The sequence below is a fragment of the Dromiciops gliroides genome, chromosome 3 (genome assembly GCF_019393635.1).
Source record: "Dromiciops gliroides isolate mDroGli1 chromosome 3, mDroGli1.pri, whole genome shotgun sequence".
NCBI lineage: Eukaryota > Metazoa > Chordata > Mammalia > Microbiotheria > Microbiotheriidae > Dromiciops > Dromiciops gliroides.
In genome coordinates, this window is record NC_057863.1 from 218,719,569 (window position 1) to 218,739,613 (window position 20,045).

Sequence of the window (20,045 nt, forward strand, 5' to 3'; positions counted from 1 at the left end):
GTGACCCTGGGCAAGTCACTTAACCCTAATTGCCTCACTTAAAAATAAATAAATAAATAATTAAAAGCACCTAGAATAGTGCGTAGCACATAGTAGGCACTATATAAATGCTAGCTATCATTACTATTATTCTTATTACATTTAGACTAAACATTACAGTCTCCAGTGAGAAAGTAAAAATGGTGCTGAAGAAAACAAGATGAAATAGCAGCTTAATTAGGTCAAACTTACACAGAGAAGGTTCTGAGCTGATGATTTTGCAGGCATTACAGCATTGGAGTTTTGGAGATGGATAGATTTCTTTAATATTCCAAAGGAGGAGAAAATATCATATTAGAAGAAATTTCTGACCTTATGATTACTCCCTGAAAGCAAACAATAAAATATCAATGGTTAGCTGCCCACATATCTGCTTTCTCATATCCCCCCCCCAAATTTTTTTAAAGAAGTTATATTGCAAATTAAAAAAAAATTATCAAAACATCTCCCCCCAATTCCTCTATCCACATATACATTGGGAAAAAATATAGAACCCTTGTATCAATAAGCCATACTCAAGCAAAACAAATTTCCACATTGACCACATCCAAAAAGTGTATGTCCTCATCCTGTCTATTTTCTATCACCTCTCTATCATGAAGTTGGGCAGCCGTGTTCATCAGTCCTCTCCAGTCCTGGTTGGTCATTTTGTTGATTTAAGTTTGGAAGCCGTTCTGAATTGAACATTTATTACAATATTTATGCATGATATAAATTTCTCTCCACAAACTTCTATGAGCATCCGCACAGTCTGATTGCTTTCTTGAAGGTTTGGGAGGGAATCTGTAAATGATATTCTACAGCATACTTTATCTTTACATACATACAACTGACTGAAAGGTGTAAAAAAAACATGTTCCCTCTGTGCTGATTATGATTTGCTGTCTATTAAAAAAAAACACTTGATTCAATAGAGCAAAATGTCTCTTTAAATGCTTTTCTCCAACAAGTTTTTTTCATCCTTGTGTCAAAACTATAGAAGATTGTTTGAAAGATGGAAAAAACAGCAATAATTATTACAACAAAGTATTTCACAAAGTAGGGAGACAGATGTATTGCTTGCTAAACATCTTGCCAGTATCCCTGAGGATATGCAACTCAGACTACAAATGGAAGAGGATTATTTATAGACAGTGATGAGGTCCTCTGGATTCTTCTATTTACATATGATCTACTACCAATTGTACCAAGTCCCAGAACATTTCAGAGGCCTCCTAAAACAGAAGATTTCGGGCTAACTCTACAAATGAAAGACCAAATGGATAAATAACACCTATTAGCCAGATGAACTATGCTATTAGATGGACAATCCCCATCGAATAACCCATCAGAATTTTTAATCTTGGGCAGACTGCTGACCGGTTTTGGTGCTTAGACATGAACCAACTGTTTGGAGAAGCCTGTCGTGGACATCTAGTTTGTGACTGCTTTTATTTATTTCATGTTACTGTTTGTTGCAGCTATGACCAGGATGTGCTAGTAAATGTTTAACAGCCAACTCTCCAGAAATAAAGAATGAGTCACTATTATGTTTAATCTGAATTATAAACATTTTCTTCATCACTTCTTAAGTCTAGAAATCAACAAAACAGTTATGCCCTCATTTGTAGTGTTTGTCAGTTCCAAGGTATAAAAGAGCACACTGATAATTTAACAACTGGCTTTCATTGGTTCAATTGGGTTGCAGGCTGTCTCAGATATACCCCTAGCTATGACATACTGTGATGTACATAAAATATATTTAAAATTTATCCACTTTAAGCGCAAAAAAAAAAAAAAAGATAATTAGAAGATCTTCAGGAAAGGCCTGTTTATCTGGCATAAGAAGAGCACAGCTCAGTGCAGAGGGTGTCTGCCCAAGCCAGCAAAAGGTTCTTAGTCACCACACAGACTAGCCCATGAGGACCCACGGTCCTAGCACAGCAAGCTAGTGGCACAGCAGGCCAGTTGAGAGGCCTCCAACCCCAATACAGAAGGCAATCTGCAAGCTGGAATATCAGCTACCCAATGAGCCCAACTAAGCTGCCCCACCCCAGTGTAGTGAGAAGCCACAAGTTGCTGACGCCTCAGAGAAGAAAGCTGGTGATTTGGCCCCTGACCCCCAGCAAAAGAAGCTCCAGACAGTGCACACTATACCCCAGGAGCAGAACTCAACCTTAAGAGGCACAAAAGAGTGGCAGCTAGATGGCGCAGTGGATAAAGCACCGGCCCTGGATTCAGGAGGACCTGAATTCAAATCCGACCTCAGACACTTGACACTTACTAGGTGTGTGACCCTGGACAAATCACTTAACCCTCATTGCCCCGCCAAAAAAAAAAAAGGCACAAAAGAGGCTAAAATAGAAATAAAAATATGAATAAGAAGCAAAAAAGAACCCTCACCATTGACAGTTCCTATGGTGACACGGAAGATCAAAACATAAAACTAAACTCAGAGGAAGACAACAGTGATAAAACTCCTACATGTGAAGCCTTAAAGGAGAAGAAGAATTGGTTTTGAGACCAAAAAGCCCTCCTGGAAGAGCTCAAAAAGAATTTTATAAACCAAATAAAAGAGGTGGAAGAAGAATTAAGAAAAGAAATGACAGTTATGAAAGAGAAAGTCAATAGTTTGGAAAAAGAAAACAAAAGAAGAATCTAAGTAATGTTGGGTGGACCCTCTGTGAAAGATTTATGATATGGATAAGACATGAATAAGAATGAAATGGATTAATATGTATGAATGGGTTGCAAACAACATCAATAGAAGAAACAGTCACATTGAAGAAAACACTGATCTATCTATATTGAAATAAGGTATGATAAACAGGAAGAATTCAAAGAAACACAAGAATGTGTATGAAAAGAAGCAGTGTGAAGGAATCAGAGTCAAAAGAACAATCCACAGGACAACTTCTAAGGTAAAGAAAGTCAACAGTGAGACCCAACAATGACAACAAAAGATAATATTTAGGGGGAAGCTAGATGGCACAGTGAATGTCAGGCTAAGGGGTTGGACTTTATTTTGGAAGCACTGGGGGGAACCTTTCTAAGTGTTTGAGCAGGAAAGTGACTTGGCAGAAGTGATGATAAAGGAAAATTGATTTTAAAATTATAATTAAAAAGAGGAATACCTGCATTGATAAAATTATGAATCTTTTGAAGAATTAAAATGTAAATAAATTAATCATAACAATAGGATCTTCATTAAAATCTTGATAATTAAAGCTATCCGACTCTTGTTACAAGACCATTTATTTTAGTTTTAGAGTATGTGGGGAGATCAGGAAAACTTTAACAGATTTAGGATAATTTTTTTAAGTGGTAGATTTTTGTGTGTGACTAGCCTTCCCTGCAAGGTGATATCAAAGAACCTTTGATCATTAGTCTGAAATATTTGAGAAACTGTATGTGTCAAGTATTATGTAAAAGCAAATACTATTCTGTCCTATTCCTTATTCATTGATCTTCTGGGTATTAAGGCCAAAGGAGTTCTGAATTTTTAGTACAGTGCAGAGATGTCTTTATTTCCCTGAAGAGGCAATTTACTGATTTTTTTTTAAAAAAGTTTATTTTTTAAATTTATTTTTTCGGGGCAGCTAGGTGGCGCAGTGGATAGAGCACTGGCCCTGGATTCAGGAGGACCTGAGTTCAAATCTGGCCTCAGACACTTAACACTTACTAGCTGTGTGACCCTGGGCAAGTCACTTAACCCCAATTGCCTCACCAAAAAAAAAAATTATTATTTTTTCAAAGGTTACGTAATAGTCACTTTTTGGTGCTCCTTACCTTGAATCATTATGAACTTTGGGAAACAGCCAGAGAGTTACTAAAAGTGATAATGTTTCTTCAGTATGGAAGAAGATTGCAGAAAAACAATCCCAATTTTGCCCCTGGAGCATTGCATCCATACTTGTTCATTGTCAGTAATGACAAGCTTTGTCTTTTATTCTAGAAATGAATAGTCTTTTTTTCTTTCAAATTTGACCCTACTTATAAAATCAGTTAAGGACCACATAACAAAAAATGATTTTAATTTAATTTCTAACTGGAAAGAAGTAGGAAATATTTCAATCTACTTTTAAAATTATGAAAGAGTCAAACTAATAAATCCAACAAATAATAAAAAATTATTTTGGTTATGGATAATTTTTAAAAGTCAGAGGGGAGAGAAAAGATAAACCAAAATGAATAGGAAATCAGTCAACATTTATTAAGCATCTACTTTGCTTTTTTGTTTTGTTTTGTTTTGCAGGGCAATAAGGGTTAAGTGACTTGCCCATGCTCACACAGCTAGTGTCTGAGGTTGGATTTGAACTCAGGTCCTCCTGAATCCAGGGCCTCCTGAATCCAGGGCCTGTGCTTATCCAGAGCCCGTACTTTATCCACTGCACCACCTAGCTGCCCCCTAAGCATCTACTTTGTGCTGGACACTGTGCCAAACAATGGGGATTAAAAAAAAAATACCAAAAGACAGTCCCTGCCCTCAAGAAGCCTACAATCTAATGGGGGAGGTATTGTGATGCAAACAAATATATACAATATATAGGATAGACAGGAAGTAATTAACAGAGGGAAGGCATTGGAATTAAGGGGGTAGGAGAAGTTTTCTTATAGCACTTGGAATTTTAGTAGGAACTTAAAGGAAACCAGGGAGGTTAGAAGTCGGAGCAGAGGAGAAGGAACATTTAGGAATGGGGAACATCCAGAGATAATGACCAGAAACAGCCAGGAAGCCAGGGTCACTGGATCAAAAAGTAGGAGTCTAGGAGTAAGGTGTAAGAAGAGAGGAGAGGTAGAAGGGGCTAAGGTTATGAAGGGTTTTGTTTGAATGACAAGGAGAACGTTTTGTATTTGCTCCTGGAGGTAACAGGGAGTCACTGGAGTTTATTGAGTAGGGGAATGACAAGAAGGAAAGGGAGAAACAAATCTAAAGAGAGATGATACAGACAGAAAAAGAGACTGTCTCTGTCTCACAGACACACACACACAAACACAAAGATCAAAGAGAAAAGGAAAGATCTGTAACAAAACCCAGAAATACAGAAAGATCCAAACATGCGCCCAAACCCAGATGACTATACACTTACATGGAGAAAAAAAAAAGAGAAAGAAATGTAGAACACATAACCGTCCCTCTAAAAATATTTTTCTAGTTCTAGATTCTTGTGTGTTCCTTAGTCTGTTTTTCCAGTTAAGCCAAACATATCCCCACACAGAAGGCTGAAGATGCTCCTTAGCTCAGGGGAACCAAAATCAATGTTTTCTTATACAGAGTAGCTGTCCTTCCCAACTCCATCATTTCCATCAATTACATAATGAATAGTGTGTCTGACTTGGGATCAGTAAGATCTATGTTCAAATTCAGCCTCAGACATTTGTGAGATGTGTGACCCTGGCTAAGTAACTTATTCTGCCTGAATCTCAGTTTTCTCATATATAAAATGAGAATAATAAACCTGTCCAACTTACAGAATTCTTGTGAAAATCTCATGGGCGAATACATTTAAAGTATTTTGTAAACCTTAAATCAGTAAATAAATTTCAACTATTGCTTTTAGTCCCTCAACCTAAGTTTCTAAAAACCTTGGAGTAATAAAATAATAATATAATGCTAGAATTTGCCTTTCATTGTCACTGCCTTGTAGTCTAGACTCTCATATCTTCGTGGCTAGTTAACTCTTATGACTTGTAACCCAGTTCCCTTGTCTTCTGTTCTTTTACCACTTCAACTCATGGTGCCTACCACTGCCAGATTAATTTTCCTAAAATTTTTATCACCTCTCTTTCCTGCATAATAACTTAGAATGGCTATTGCCAAGGTCAAAATGGATACATGATTTAGACATAAGAGGTGATACCATAGGTAAATTAGGAGAAAAAGGAATAGTCTACCTATCAGATCTTTGGAAAGGAAAACAGTTTATGACCAAACAAGAGATAGAGTATATTATAAAATGCAAAATGGATGATTTTTAATACATTAAATTAAAAAAATTTTGTACAAACAGAAGCAATGCATCCAAAATTAGAAGGGAGGCAGAAAGCTGGGAAACAATTTTTGAGGCCAGTGCTTCTGATAAAGGCCTCATCTCTAAAATATATAGGGAACTAAATCAAATTTATAAGAATCCAAGTCATTCCCCAATTGAGAAATGGTCAAAGGATATGAACAGGCAGTTTTCTGATGAAGAAACCAAAGCTATCTATTCCCATATGAAAAAATGCTCTAAATCTCTCATGATTAGAGAGATGCAAATTAAAACAACTCTGAGGTACCACCTGACGCCTGTCAGATTGGCTAAAATGACAAAAAAGGAAAATAATCAATGTTGGAGAAGCTGTGGGAAAATTGGAACACTAATTCATTGTTGGTGGAGCTGTGAAGTGATCCAACCATTCTGGAGAGTAATTTGGAATTATGCCCAAAGGGCGATAAAGCTGTGTATACCCTTTGACCCAGCAATACCACTTTTAGGTCTTTTTCCCAAAGAAATCGTGGAAAGGGGAAAGGGACCCACATGTACAAAAATATTTACAGCTGCTCTTTACGTGGTGGCAAGGAATTGGAAGTTGAGGGGGTGCCCATCAATTGGGGAATGGCTGGACAAGTTATGGTATATGAATACAATGGAATACTATTGTGCTGTAAGAAATGATGAGCAGGAGGAGTTCAGAGAAACCTAGAGGGTCTTCCGTGAGCTGATGATGAGTGAGATGAGCAGAACCAGAAGAACATTGTACACAGTATCATCAACATTGAGTGCTGACCTACTGTGATGGACTATATTCTTTTCACCAATGCAATGGTACAGAAGAGTTCCAGGGAACTCATGATAGAAGAGGATCTCCAAATCCAGGGGAAAAAAAAAAAGAACTGTGGAGTATAGATGCTGAATGAACCATACTATTTCTTTTGTTTTGGGTGCTGTTGTTTTTTTTTTCTATTTTGAGCTTTTTCATCATTGCTCTGATTTTTTCTCTTATAACAGGACTAATGCAGAAATAGGATTAATGTTATTATGTGTATATATATATATATATATATATATATATATGTGTGTGTGTGTGTGTATATCTATATCTATATAGATATATAGATATAACCTATATCAGATTACCTGCTGTTTAGGGGAGGGGGGAGGGAGGGGAGGGAGGAAGAAAAATCTGAAATTGTAAAGCTTGTATAAACAAAAGTTGAGAACTATCTTTACATGTAACGGAAAAAATAAAATACCTTATATGTTAAAAAAATAATTTTTTAAAATAATAAATGTTTGTTGAATTGAATAAAAAAAATGAATGTAAAAAAAATGGCTATTGTCCTCCACAGAAAGTGCAGTCATTATCTTGGCTTTCATTGTTCACCCCAATCTAGTTTCACACTCCTAATCCAATTTGATGTACCATTCTTACCCCACATTTACCTTCTGCTTTAGTCATCAGGTCTTTTCAGTATCATCCCATATCCCATATTTATCCTGCTTTCATACCCTTGCTCATGCATCCTACACCCAGTAGGGAATAGCATCCTTCTCCATAAACACACTATGAAATAACTGAGGAAATTATGATAAATTAATATTATTAATTATGTAGTAGGACAGAAAGGTGGTGCAGTGAATAGAGCACCAGGCCTGGAGTCAGAAAGACTCATCTTTCTGGGTTCAAATCTGGCCTCAGACATTTACTAGCTATGTGACCATGGGCGAGTCACTTAAACCTATTTGTCTCAGTTTTCTCTTCTGTAAAATGAGGTGGAGAAGGAAATGGCAAACCACTTCAGTATTTTTACCAAGAAAACCCCAAATGGAGTCACAGAGTTGGACATGACTGAAACAAGTGAAAAACAAAAAAATTATGTAATGCTTCCTCTGGGCTACCTCCAATTTTCCCTCACACATTGTAGATCCAAAGGATGTCTGTGATTCTCAGGTTCAAGGGTTTAATGCTGTGGGATCACCTTTCTAAAACTATAGTCCATGAGCCCCACCTGGTTTGCTTCCCATTAATAATTAGCCAATAGGCCTTAACAGAAGCATTTATTAAGATAGAATAATAAAAATAGCACAAAACATTCTCCCCCCACAAACTTCTGGTACATGATCCAACAAATGCACACAGTATCCTATAAAAGAGTGGATTGCAAATTAGATTATAATGGTAGTGAACCACACATGAAAGAAACATATCTGGACAAGGCATTTCCAACTGTTCCCTAGTGTCTTTCTCTAGTTAATGCAGTGGATAGAATTCTGGACCTGGAGTCAGGAAGACCTGAGTTCAAACTTAGCCACACATATTTATTAGAACAAGTCACTTAATCTCTGTCTGCCTTAGTTTCCTCTTCTGTAAAAAGGGGGAAAATAATAGCATTTGTCTATTAGGGTTGTTGTGAGGAAAAGAATGAGATCATATTTATAAAGTGCTTTGCAAACCTTAAAGTGCTATGTAAATGCTAAATGCTAGGTGTTTTGTAGATTCTTCATTCATCTTCCATTGGGGATACCATTTCTGCTGAGTGTGCTGCTCAGCTGGGTTCCCAGATTGTATTAGCTTTTTCTTGAGTCCATAACATGCTGTTTGCACTCAGGGCTTCTGTTCTTGGAAGCTGCTACATCCCTTAAATGATTGCTTTTCTGTTTCCATTCTTGTCTGGTGTGTGTGTGTGTGTGTGTGTGTGTGTATATGTGTGTGTGTGTGTGTGTGTCTTATATCTGTTGAATGTATCTCAACTGTGCTTCAAACTCTCTTCAACTTTCAAACTACTAAGTGAGGTTTTTTTCCATCTGGACAAGTCACTGCTAGATGCCATGGTCATTGGGAGTAGGGGGCAGGCTCTCCTAGACAAAGTGAGTGCCCTCAAGCTTGGAGCTTGCTTCAAGACTTACATGTTTAGAGTCCACATTTGACTTATTTAATGGAACTGTTCCTTTTAGTGAAAGCTAGATGACCCAGCTGATAGAACATGGAATTTGGGTATGATACTTTTATATTCCAGAATTGTTGAGGAACAAATGAGATAGTATTTGTAGAGTACTTAGCAAAGTGTACATAGAAGTGCTGTGTGTTAGCTATTTATTGTTGTTGTTGTTGTTATTGTTAATGATTCTTCTTTACAATTACTTTAATAATTTGTTAATACCTTTGGATTACATCCTGGGCTTGGGGGTGGGGGTGGGGAGCAGAGTTGGTCAAATACCACCTCCTTATACTTATTTTATTTATTTAGAACACAATGTGGGTGCTAGTTGGCACCATATAAATCTGAACTCAAACCTGAGTTCAAATCTGACCTCAGACACTAGATCTGCTAGATGTACATGTATTCGCCCATCAGATTTTCACAAGAATCCTGTAAATTAGACATTTTTATTATTCTCATTTTATATATGAGAAAACTGAGACTCAGGCACAATAAGTTACTTAGCCAGGGTCACACATCTCACAAATGTCTGAGGCTGAATGTGAACGTAGATCTTACTGATCCCAAGTCAGACACTGGCTGTGTGATCCTGGGCAAGTCACTTAACCCCAATTGTTTCCCCCACCCCCAAAAAGAGCACAATGTGTATACATATATACAGTGTGTATATATGTATATATATATATATGTATATACACACTAACATATATGCACACGTACAATGAGTAGATACATAGCAAGTAAGTCGTGGAGTATATACAATGTGTGTATGTATATATGTACACACATATGTAGACATATGTGTATATGTGTGTGTTTGTGTATGCACATCTCCAGTACTTACTTACTATATAATTGAAGTGTAATGTTGGTAAGGAAAGGGATGTTTCTTCCTCTGTGACAAGAGGAAAGGCCAAAAGATTTTGAAACGGAGAGGAGGAAAGATGGTGGCCTTAATCTTTTCAGGCAAGAAGATCATTTGCTAAGTCCAACTGGGGTATGTAACGATTGGAATAATGCCACCTACTGGATACTTACTGTAGAAGAGTTCTGCCCATGAAGTGAAGGTCTTTGAGGGCAAGACCAGGAGTCTTTTCTTTGGCGGGAGGAAGTGACGCGGACTAGTGGGAGGAGGAAGGAAGAGACTGGCGCTGACTCTGGGGCTCTTTCCTCTGGACTCTGGCGGAGAAGGGAGCTAGAAATGTGCTCTCCCTTTAATAGATAGGAATCTAGGCCTTTCTCTCTCTCTTTACCAAATTCTTATTCTCCTTAATAAATGCTTAAAAGTCTAACTCTTGCTAAAGCTTATAATTTATTGGCGACCACTCATTAGATATTTTAGACAGACTAGCTAGAATTTTAGCCCTTAACAGGTAGAATGAAAGTAGACACTTGAGGAAAGTCAAAAAGTGTGGAACTGCCACTTTGTAGAATGTAATGAGTTAACAAGATATGAGAAAAATGATTGTCAACCAGCAGAAAAGGCTTTTCCAAAGTTAGATGGCATGGATTTCTAGTGGAATCAGCACCGTGACTTTCTTCAGTGATCCAGGAATGGGAATGAAAAAAGTAGAGAGTTGATGATAGATAGATAGAGATAATTCATTAAGCATTTAGTGTTTGTCAGGCACCATAATAAGCTTTCAAGATACATATAAAAAAAGCAAACAAGATAGATGTGTCCTTAAGGAGTTTACATTTTAACAAAAGAAGGCAATATATAAAGAAGTGCGAGAAAGAATGAGGATTGGGCAGCTAGGTGGCGCAGTGGATAGAGTACTGGCCCTGGAGTCAGGAGTACCTGAGTTCAAATCTGGCCTCAGACACTTAACACTTACTAGCTGTGTGACCCTGGGCAAGTCACTTAACCCCAATTGCCTCGTTAAAAAAAAAAAGAAAAGAAAAGAAAGAATGAGGATACCTGGAGGGGAGGGAATGCAGGTGAAAAGACTGAAACGAGGGATGTAGTGATCTGATTCCTGGCTAGATCAGGCAAAAAAAAGTCTGGATTTGGTGGTCCAGCAGGAGTGGATTCCTAGTTTCCAGTGGGTCTAGATGGTCTGAGAATGAGGGATACTATAGGCAGTGGCATGGTGGTCTGGTGCCCAGTTAGATTTTTTTGAAGGCTTAGCAAGTTGAGAAAAGTAGAAAGTCAAGCAAGAGGGGAATTCTTGGGATTTAAAGATAGAACTCATATAATAGTTGATCATGGGGTTCAGGTTAGACAAGGAGAAAACTGAAGCTATGAGGATTTATGGGAATGGGAACATGGAGAAAGGGTTGAAAGAATATTGGTCTTCCTTATATAACCAAGAGGTGTTGCTGTGCAGTAGAGTTTGGCTGGCTCCTCACTGGAAGTAAAAAAGTCAAGATTCCTTGCAGACCATACTTACCTCCTCCCATGAGGCTATACTCTTTCATTCTGGTCCCTACGTCTACTGCTACTACTACTACTACTACTACTACTACTACTACTCCCACTACTACTACTACCACCACCACCACCACCACCACCACCACTACTCCTCTCTTTCATCCCTCTCCTTTCTCTCTTTGTAGTATGCATATATACTTGTATAGGGTAGAGATGGGGGGAAAGGGAGAATGTGAAGATTCTCAGATTAGGAACTAATATGTAAATCAGTCCATCCTAGATTCAAGAAAAAGATTAGTTCATATTAGATTAAATGAAATAATATTTGTAAAAAGTTCTTAGCACAATGCATGGCACACAACAGGTCCTATATAAATGCCTATTCCATTCTCTTCGTGGTTTGACCCCATGGAGAGATGGGCCCCAATCTATTCCAGATTCTTTTCAAAATGACCTTAAAAATAAAAAATAAAAAGTCAGCTCTGGTGCCCTCAACTAGTAGTCCTAGCATTTAGCCAGAGACTGAAATCTCTGACCTATTCAAATTCTTGTATTTTTCAGTCTATGCTTTTTCTTCCCATCATACTCTAACTAGTCTTATAAGCTTAGTTACTTGTCTGGCAGAACAAGAGTTGTGAGAAGGTCTTAAAGAGATGAACTTGATAGTGCTGAACCCAAACATTAGTGTTCAGCACTTTTGAAGGTCTCTACCCTTTTCATCTATCAAAACTTCCCATAGTATCCAATACTAGGGACTGGAAGGGGGCTGGGGAAGATAGAAGAGATAAGTTTCTAATATAATGGCTTTCTGGACTGGGGTTTGATGGAATTAGAGAGGAACTAGGTAAAGACTGTGGACCTTTAGTAGAGAGGAAAGGAAACCTGGAGAAATGAAGCCATAGGAGGGACAGTATCAATCTTTAAATATTTGCAGAATTATCCTGTAGAAGGAGGATTATACTTGTGCTGCATATCATCAGAGGACACAATTTAGATCAATAGGTGGAAGTTAGAGGACCAGATTTTGAGTCAACGTAAGTCTTCCTAATAATTAAAACTGTCGGGGCAGCTAGGTGGCGCAGTGGATAGAGCAATGGCCCTGGATTCAGGAGGACCTGAGTTCAAATCTGGCCTCAGACCCTTGACACTTACTAGCTGTGTGACCCTGGGCAAGTCACTTAACCCCAATTGCCTCACCCAAAAAAACCCAACCAAAACCAAAAACTGTCTTAAACTGGATTGGACTCTCAGGATGGGATGAGAAATATGTTGGGATAATAGAGTGGGCAGGAAGTCTCCTGTTACTAGGAGTCTTCAAATGTTGTATGTACAATTCACAATTTGAGTGGTGTTGGATTGGATGACCTCTGAGGTTCTTTCAAATGCTATGATAACTTCTGATTCTATCAGACAATGTTGTATACCATGTTTGTGGGAAGGACCATCATTCAGCTGGAATGGCTCTGGAGATGTAGAAAGGTCCTGCTTACTGAGTTCACAGAAATGATCATTCTATTCTATTTTGATGTAGAAACAATACCATTGTTTTGCTACTTTCTGTTCCACCTTTCCACTCATTTGACACCATTTAAAAAAAAAACACCTATGATTAAGGATTTCCCCACTTACAGCCATTCATTTCGCCATTTCCACTGAATCCCAAACAGATGAAAGCAAAAGCAAATATGGAGTCAAATTACAAGGCAAATATAGACATATCCTTAACATCAATCTTCTGGTCTTTAAGAACATTTTGCATCTAAAAGCATGGTTTGCCTGCAAAATAATTGACCTCCTTTTCATTCTGCTCTCCCACATTTCTTTTTCTTAAATTGACATTTTTTTTTCTCTTTATTTATTTTACAGTATGACTGGAATGGAAATGAAGAATACCTATTCAAGGCAATGGTGGCTTTTTCTCTACGAACATTTTCCAACAGAGAAACAATAGAGTAAGCAAATAGTTGGAATTTCAAAAATGCTTATTGGCAGTTTTATTGGAGATAGTGCCTTATTTTGCAGCTCACTCTTTTTAAAAAAATACACCAAATACCAAAGGATATTTCATAGAACTTGGTAAAAATAATAACAACATTTATTTGGAAAAACAAAACATCTGGAATATCAATGGAAATTATGAAAATAAGCTAGGATAAAGTTACCAAGGGAAAAACTCCCTATTTGATTAAAACTACTGGGAAAATTGGAAAGCAGTCTGGCAGAAATTGGGCTTAGACTAACTAACACTGTACACCACAGTCCAGAATACATTCTAAATTGATTTGACCTTAATATTTTTTAAAATGTATTTATTATTTATTTTAAAATATTCTTTTTTAAATTTTGAGTTTTAGATTCTGTCTCTCCCTCCCACACCTTCCACACCCATTGAGAAGGCCGACATTATGATATCAATTTTACATATGTAAAATTCCATGTAATCATGGAAATCAGGTAAAATTTCCATATTAGGCATATCACAAAATAAAGCAAAAATAAAACCCCAAGAAAATTATTTAATTTGCACTCAGAGTACATCAGTTTTCTCTCTGGAGGTAGATAACATTTTTTCACCATGAGTCCCTTGGAATTGTCTTGGATCACTGTATTGATTAGAGTGGCCAAATCTTTCACAGTTGATCATCATTACATTTCTGTTACTGTGTACAATGATCTCCCATTTCTTCTTACTTCATTTGGCATCAGTTTATATAGGTTTTGACATGTTTCCCCCTTGAAACCACCCCTTTGTCATTTCTTATAGCACCAGAGTACTCCATCATAATCATGTGTTACAACGTGTTCAGTCATTTCCCTAACTGATGAGCATCCCCTCAATTTCCATTTCTTTGTCATCACAAAAAGAGCTGCTATAAATGTTTTTGTATATTTAGGTCCTTTTCCCTTTTTAATGATCTCTTTGGGATATAGACCTAGTAGTGGTATTGCTGGTATGCACAGTTTTATGGCCCTTAGGCATAGTTTCAAATTGCTCTCCAGAATGGTTAGATCAGTTTACAACTCCATCGACACATTGTGTTCCAACTGTCCCACATCTCCAACATTTATCATTTTCCTTTTTTGTCCTTGTGAGAAAAATATGGGCCCCCCTCAAAAGCTGATTGAAGTTGTCTGGGGAATGTCTGGGAAGTGAATTTCAGCTGGGAGAAGGGTGCTTACTAATGGCTCCTTTCCTCCCCATCCCCAGCAATCAGGATCACATGATGAGAGAGAGAGAGAGAGAGAGAGAGAGAGAGAGAGAGAGAGAGAGACAGACCCAGGGCTGGTCACGTGGGGGAGGAATTTAGAGGGCTGCCCCTTTGGCTATATTGTAGTCTGATTGGCTAGCATTTGGCACCAGTTTCTTGGCAGAAAGATTGTAACTGAGGAAGAAGGGTGGAGCCAGTCCATTAAGAGATTGCCTGCCATTTCCATTAGGGAGTTGGCCCATTCATGTGCAAATGTATAAATAAAGGCCTTTGATACTTCTCTAACACTGAGTTCCAGAAATTTTAAAATGGGGTTTCTCACAATTTGTTTCTCACAGTCCTATTAGCTAATCTGATAAGTGTAGGGTCGTACATCAGAGTTGTTTTAATTTGTATTTCTCTAATCAATAGTGATTTAGAACATTTTTTCATATTGCTATAGATAGCTTTAATGTCTTCATCTGAAAACTGCCTGTTCATATCCTTTGATCATTTCTCAATTGGGGAATTAATCCAATAATTATTAAATTATTTCTCCTCAATCTATTCTCCAGGTGAACCTTTGTACCTCTTTTTCCATTTGTCCAATTCTGTTTTTTTTTTTTTTTAGGCAATGGGGGTTAAGTGACTTGCCCATGGTCACACAGCTACTAAGTGTTAAATGTCTGAGGCCAGATTTGAACTCAGGTACTCCTGAATCCAGGGCCAGTGCTTTAACTACTGCTCCATCTAGCTGCCCCCCCCCCCCCCATTCTGCTTTTTAAGGAGTTTTTTTTTCTTCAGTGAGCTTTTGTGATTCCTTTTCCATTTGGCCTATTCTGCTTTTAAAAGAGTTCCTCAATATTTTTTTTTGTGCTTCTTTAACCAAGCTGTTAATTCTATTTTCATAATTTTCTTGCATCATTCTCATTTCTTTCCTTAAATTTTTCTCTACCATTCTTATGTTTTTAAGTTTTCCAGGAATTCTTATGACCTAAGGTCCAATTAGCATTTTCCTTTGAGGCTTTGTTTGTAGCTGTTTTTATATTCTTGCCTTCTTATAAGTTTGTGTCTTGGTCTTCACAGTCACTGTGGTAGCTTTTTATGGTCCAATTCTTTTGTGTGTGTGTGTATGTGTGTGTTGTTGTTGTTGTTGTTTGCTCATTTTCTCTGCCTATTTCTTGACTTTTAACTTCATGTTAAAGTTGGGCTCTGCTTATCTATGGTGGGGAAGTACTGTGCAAAGCTTCAGGCTTTTTAAATGCTGCTGTTTTTAGAGCTAGTTCTGAGGGTCTGCAAGTTTTTGGTACTTCCAAGGTGGTGGGATCCAGGGAGAAGTGCAGTCACTGTTTTTCTGGTCTGAGCTCTTATCTTTACCCAGAATAGACTTCTGTTCCCCTGAAAGCACAAGTATTAGTATGCTCCTCTTGACCCTGGAACTGTGACCAGGTCCCCTGCTTCCTTGTCACCAACCACAAGCATTCCTTGCTGTCCTGGAACTGTGACCCAGAATTGTTTATGGGCAACAGACTTGCTAATCAGTGCCAGCTGCACCTTGTACCAACAAAGGATCCCCTTTAATCTCCATCTGATCAGTTGTCCAATGCTCTGTCCCTGAGCTGAGAGCTCTTGAAGCTGCTGCTGCTGCTTTCACAGTTACCTGCTCCTTGTGTACTCCCTGCACCCACCACAGTGTTATTGACTTTTCCTGAAGACCTTCTAAGTTATCTTAGGCTGGAAAAATGTTTTCCTCTGATCTTTGGTTGGCTCTGCTTCTCCAAAATTTGATTTGAGACATTATTTTGAATGGGGAATGTTGGAAGAATTCATCTGGGTCCCAACCTATACTTCAACATCTTGGCCACTCACAGTTTGCTCTTAAAAACTGTGCTTAGAATTAACTTAATTTTTCAAATAATTGATTATTTTTCCCCAACTGCCTTATTTGAAGAAGATAGCCTGTGTTCTCATTAGTACAGCCATAAAGTTCTGTTATTCCCTCCACTTAAGAGTGAATATGTGAGGGGCAGCTAGGTGGCGCAGTGGATAGAGCACTGGCCCTGGAGTCAGGAGTACCTGAGTTCAAATCTGGCCTCAGACACTTAACACTTACTAGCTGTGTGACCCTGGGCAAGTCACTTAACCCCAATTGCCTCACTAAAAAAAAAAAAAAGAGTGAATATGTGTATGTATGTAAGGAAAAGAGGCCATTTTCCTTTCCCTACTTATATTTTCCCCTTTGTCCTTTGCTGAAACAAAAGAAACAAACATAAATAATTACTCTTTGACTATCAGCAGCCTGCATGATTACCCTGAACAAAGAATTTAGCAAACTTTTCTAGTTATACTTAAGACCACATTGAGATTCTGTCTTTACACAGCTTTATACTTAAATATTACATTTGCACAGAGAAATGAAGCCAAATCAAATGTGTTTACCCAAACTTTCTGAGGCACTGGATTATTTGAGTCTAGGTAACTATCATAGGAATAATGTCTTCTAGGATCTCTGCCATACAGGCTAAGCCACCTTTTCTCATGGCCTCATCATGTATTTCAGGCTAGCCTTCCCCCTAGACAAAGTAGCCTCATATTTCTTCCTTGATATTTAATTGGTCCAGAAGCTAAGGTTCAAATCATTGACATAGTTTCCTATGGCCCAAGATAAAGCCAGTCAGTGGGTGAGCAGTTAGGAACTTCCCCCATCAGCTTCTGACCAGTATAACAGCATGGCTAACACAGATGCTGGGAAACTGCATCCAGCTGAATCAATGCTGTATCCATGCTGCATATCCTTTCCATGTTATGGTTAAGTAAATTTGTTTTTGTTAACTGTTAGATGGTCCTCAAGTTACTCGTTTTATTTTATTCCAGTCCTACACATGAAATATCAGACCGGTTCTGAGTGTGGCCCATTCAAAAATATAGTAGCTCTTCTTACTAGTACTCATATTATAAATTTTTCTCCAGTACTGTGATTTCTTAAGAATTTTACTAAAAAAAAAAACTCTTTGGTTTTTCAAGTACTCATTCATCCAATAAATCTCAATGTAATTAACTATAACCTTATACTTTTTCATTTTTTAATCAACTAGTGCTTTCAGTAGTCCTGATAGGGAATAATTCCAAGTAGCATTTTATGACCCTAATGGAAACCTTTTGACAGGCAGTCTGTGATGATAATATAATATGGTGCTTAAAGCAGGCTATTTAATTAGGTTTGCTTGCCACACTCAAAGAAATGGTCCTATTTCACTGAACATTTTTTTTAATGTCATAGTACAAAGATTGTAAAGCTTCTTAGATTTAAAGAATAAATTTCATTTAGTTAGTTGTAGAGATAAAAAAGAATTCTCATTGTCCTGATGTAAAGATACTGCTATTTTATAGCATAATTATACCATATTAAATTATTCTTTGAAAAATAGGAAATTTAACAGATAATACATCATCATAATTAACTTGACTAAATCTTTAAGGACTCACTATGTATCTGGGACTCTGATACATTTGCATAATATAGAAAACAATTCTAAGAAGTACTAATGGTTTTTGTCTTCAGTTCATATGCTAAATCCCATGCTTTAATTTCTTTCTGTTTCAAAAACCTTTCTTATACAGAAGACTAGGAGAAAAGTATAACTATTCAGCTTTTCAAAAAGGAGAACTGATGGTTTCCCATTGTTTCAAGAATAAAATACAAACTCCTTTGACATTTAAATCCCTTTATATTCTGGCTCTAGGCAATGGTTCTGAGTTTTATAATCTCTGCATTCTAAATTCCAGTCAAATTAGTCTAGTTGCTAGTCCTGCTATTATAGGATATTCAATTTCTTGTTTCTACGCCCCAAACTTAGAGTGTCCTTACTTCTTAGAATCTCCAGTTTCCTCCAAGGCCTATCTAAATTTTCTCAGTAGCAACTGTATTTATTTTAATTTTCTACATATTTTGTATTTACTTATCTCTGTATATGCTGTTCATTGCATCCTCTTCCCAAGTAGACTATACATTTCTCAAAGGCAGAGACTTTCATTTTTTGTTTTGGTAGCTCAGTGCTAAGCACAGTGCTTGGTAGCTTATAAGCTCCCCCCCCCCCTTTTTTTTTTCTGAGGCAATGAGGGTTAAGTGACTTGCCCAGGGTCACACAGCTAGTAAGTGTCAAGTGTCTGAGATTGGATTTGAATGCAGGTCCTCCTGAATCCAGGGCCAGTACTCCATCCACTGTGCCACCTAGCTGCTCCCAAGCTTATAAGCTTTTAATAAATGCTTATTGAAAGAAAAAGTGGGGGCAGCTAGGTGGCACAGTGGATAAAGCACTGGCCCTGGATTCAGGAGGACCTGAGTTCAAATCCGGCCTCAGACACTTGACACTTGCTAGATGTGTGACCTCAGGCAAGTCACTTAACCCCCATTGCCTCACTAAAAACATAAATAAATAAAATTACACTCTCTTGCACACAAAAGCAGTTAGAATAAGATAGTAATTTATTTTGGGGGGGCTGAGGAAGGAAGGGAAAGGAAGGGAAACCAAGAGAAATCCTTGGACTTCTCATGGGGAGAGAGACATGGCACAAAGCATGTGGCTCTGAGATACCAATCTCCTCGAGCAGGAGACTGGGCAGGTACTTTTATAGAGGACTGATGGAAAGTTCCTTTAGTGAGGGAGGACCATCCCCCACTGGTGGTGGCTGGAGGAGTTGGGTGAGGGGTGTCTGCAGATCTCCCAAGACATCTCTTCAGGACACAAAAGAAGCAGCCACACCTAATCTTATTGCCTCAGGGTTGAGGGAGACTAGAATGAAGGGTGGGGGTGAAAGAGCTAGTTCAGTCCAATCTGGTTCCACTTATCTCTCTAGGTGTGTCTATCCTCTGGTTTAGTTTCTCAAGAGGAAGATTCCTTTATGTGCCCCAGAGAACTTCTGGGGTGCCCTGGGCCCATAACATGAATATACATGCAAAATGTAAATATACATAGATATCACAAACATACATGTATTGCTTAAAATCTACATACACACCTGCACATACTATATAATGTGTGTGCATATTAGCGAGATCAACCACCAGACCTTGGGCTATAGACCATTTCCATTCATTTCAGTTTTATCATTGCAACCTGGATTTAAATATATTGGTTTTAAACTTGTTCTTTGGTGATAACTTTAATGAAGTCTGTATTTTCAGATAGATACCATGGAATCATGAGACCTTGCTGATCATCTAATCCAACTTCATTTTAAAAATAAAAAAACTAGAAAGGTTAATGACTCACTCAACAACCCACACTTAGTAACAGCTGGTAATACATATTAATTAATATTTTAGAAAACTGAAGTTTTAATTATAAATAGACTGTTATTTTTGTACACAGGCCCCAAATTGTATCTGATTCCTTCAGATAATCAAATTATATTTTCTATATGCTATCTTCTGCTTCATCCAATGGCTAAAAGCTTTTTATAATCCTTTGGAGTTTATTAAAGATTTATTCACAAACTCATGAATTCCTAGTTATAGCAATATACACACACAAACATA

At 37.7% G+C, this 20,045-nt stretch overlaps 1 protein-coding gene across 1 annotated transcript in view; it reads left to right on the forward strand.

Moving 5' to 3' along the window:
- The window catches only part of CLTRN (collectrin, amino acid transport regulator), a 91,519-nt gene that overhangs the window by 22,047 nt on the left and 49,427 nt on the right, over positions 1-20,045 (forward strand). The window contains exon 3 of the mRNA XM_043996778.1: positions 13,185-13,270. Coding sequence (XP_043852713.1) covers positions 13,185-13,270 — 86 coding nt within the window. The remainder of the gene's footprint in view (positions 1-13,184; positions 13,271-20,045) is intronic.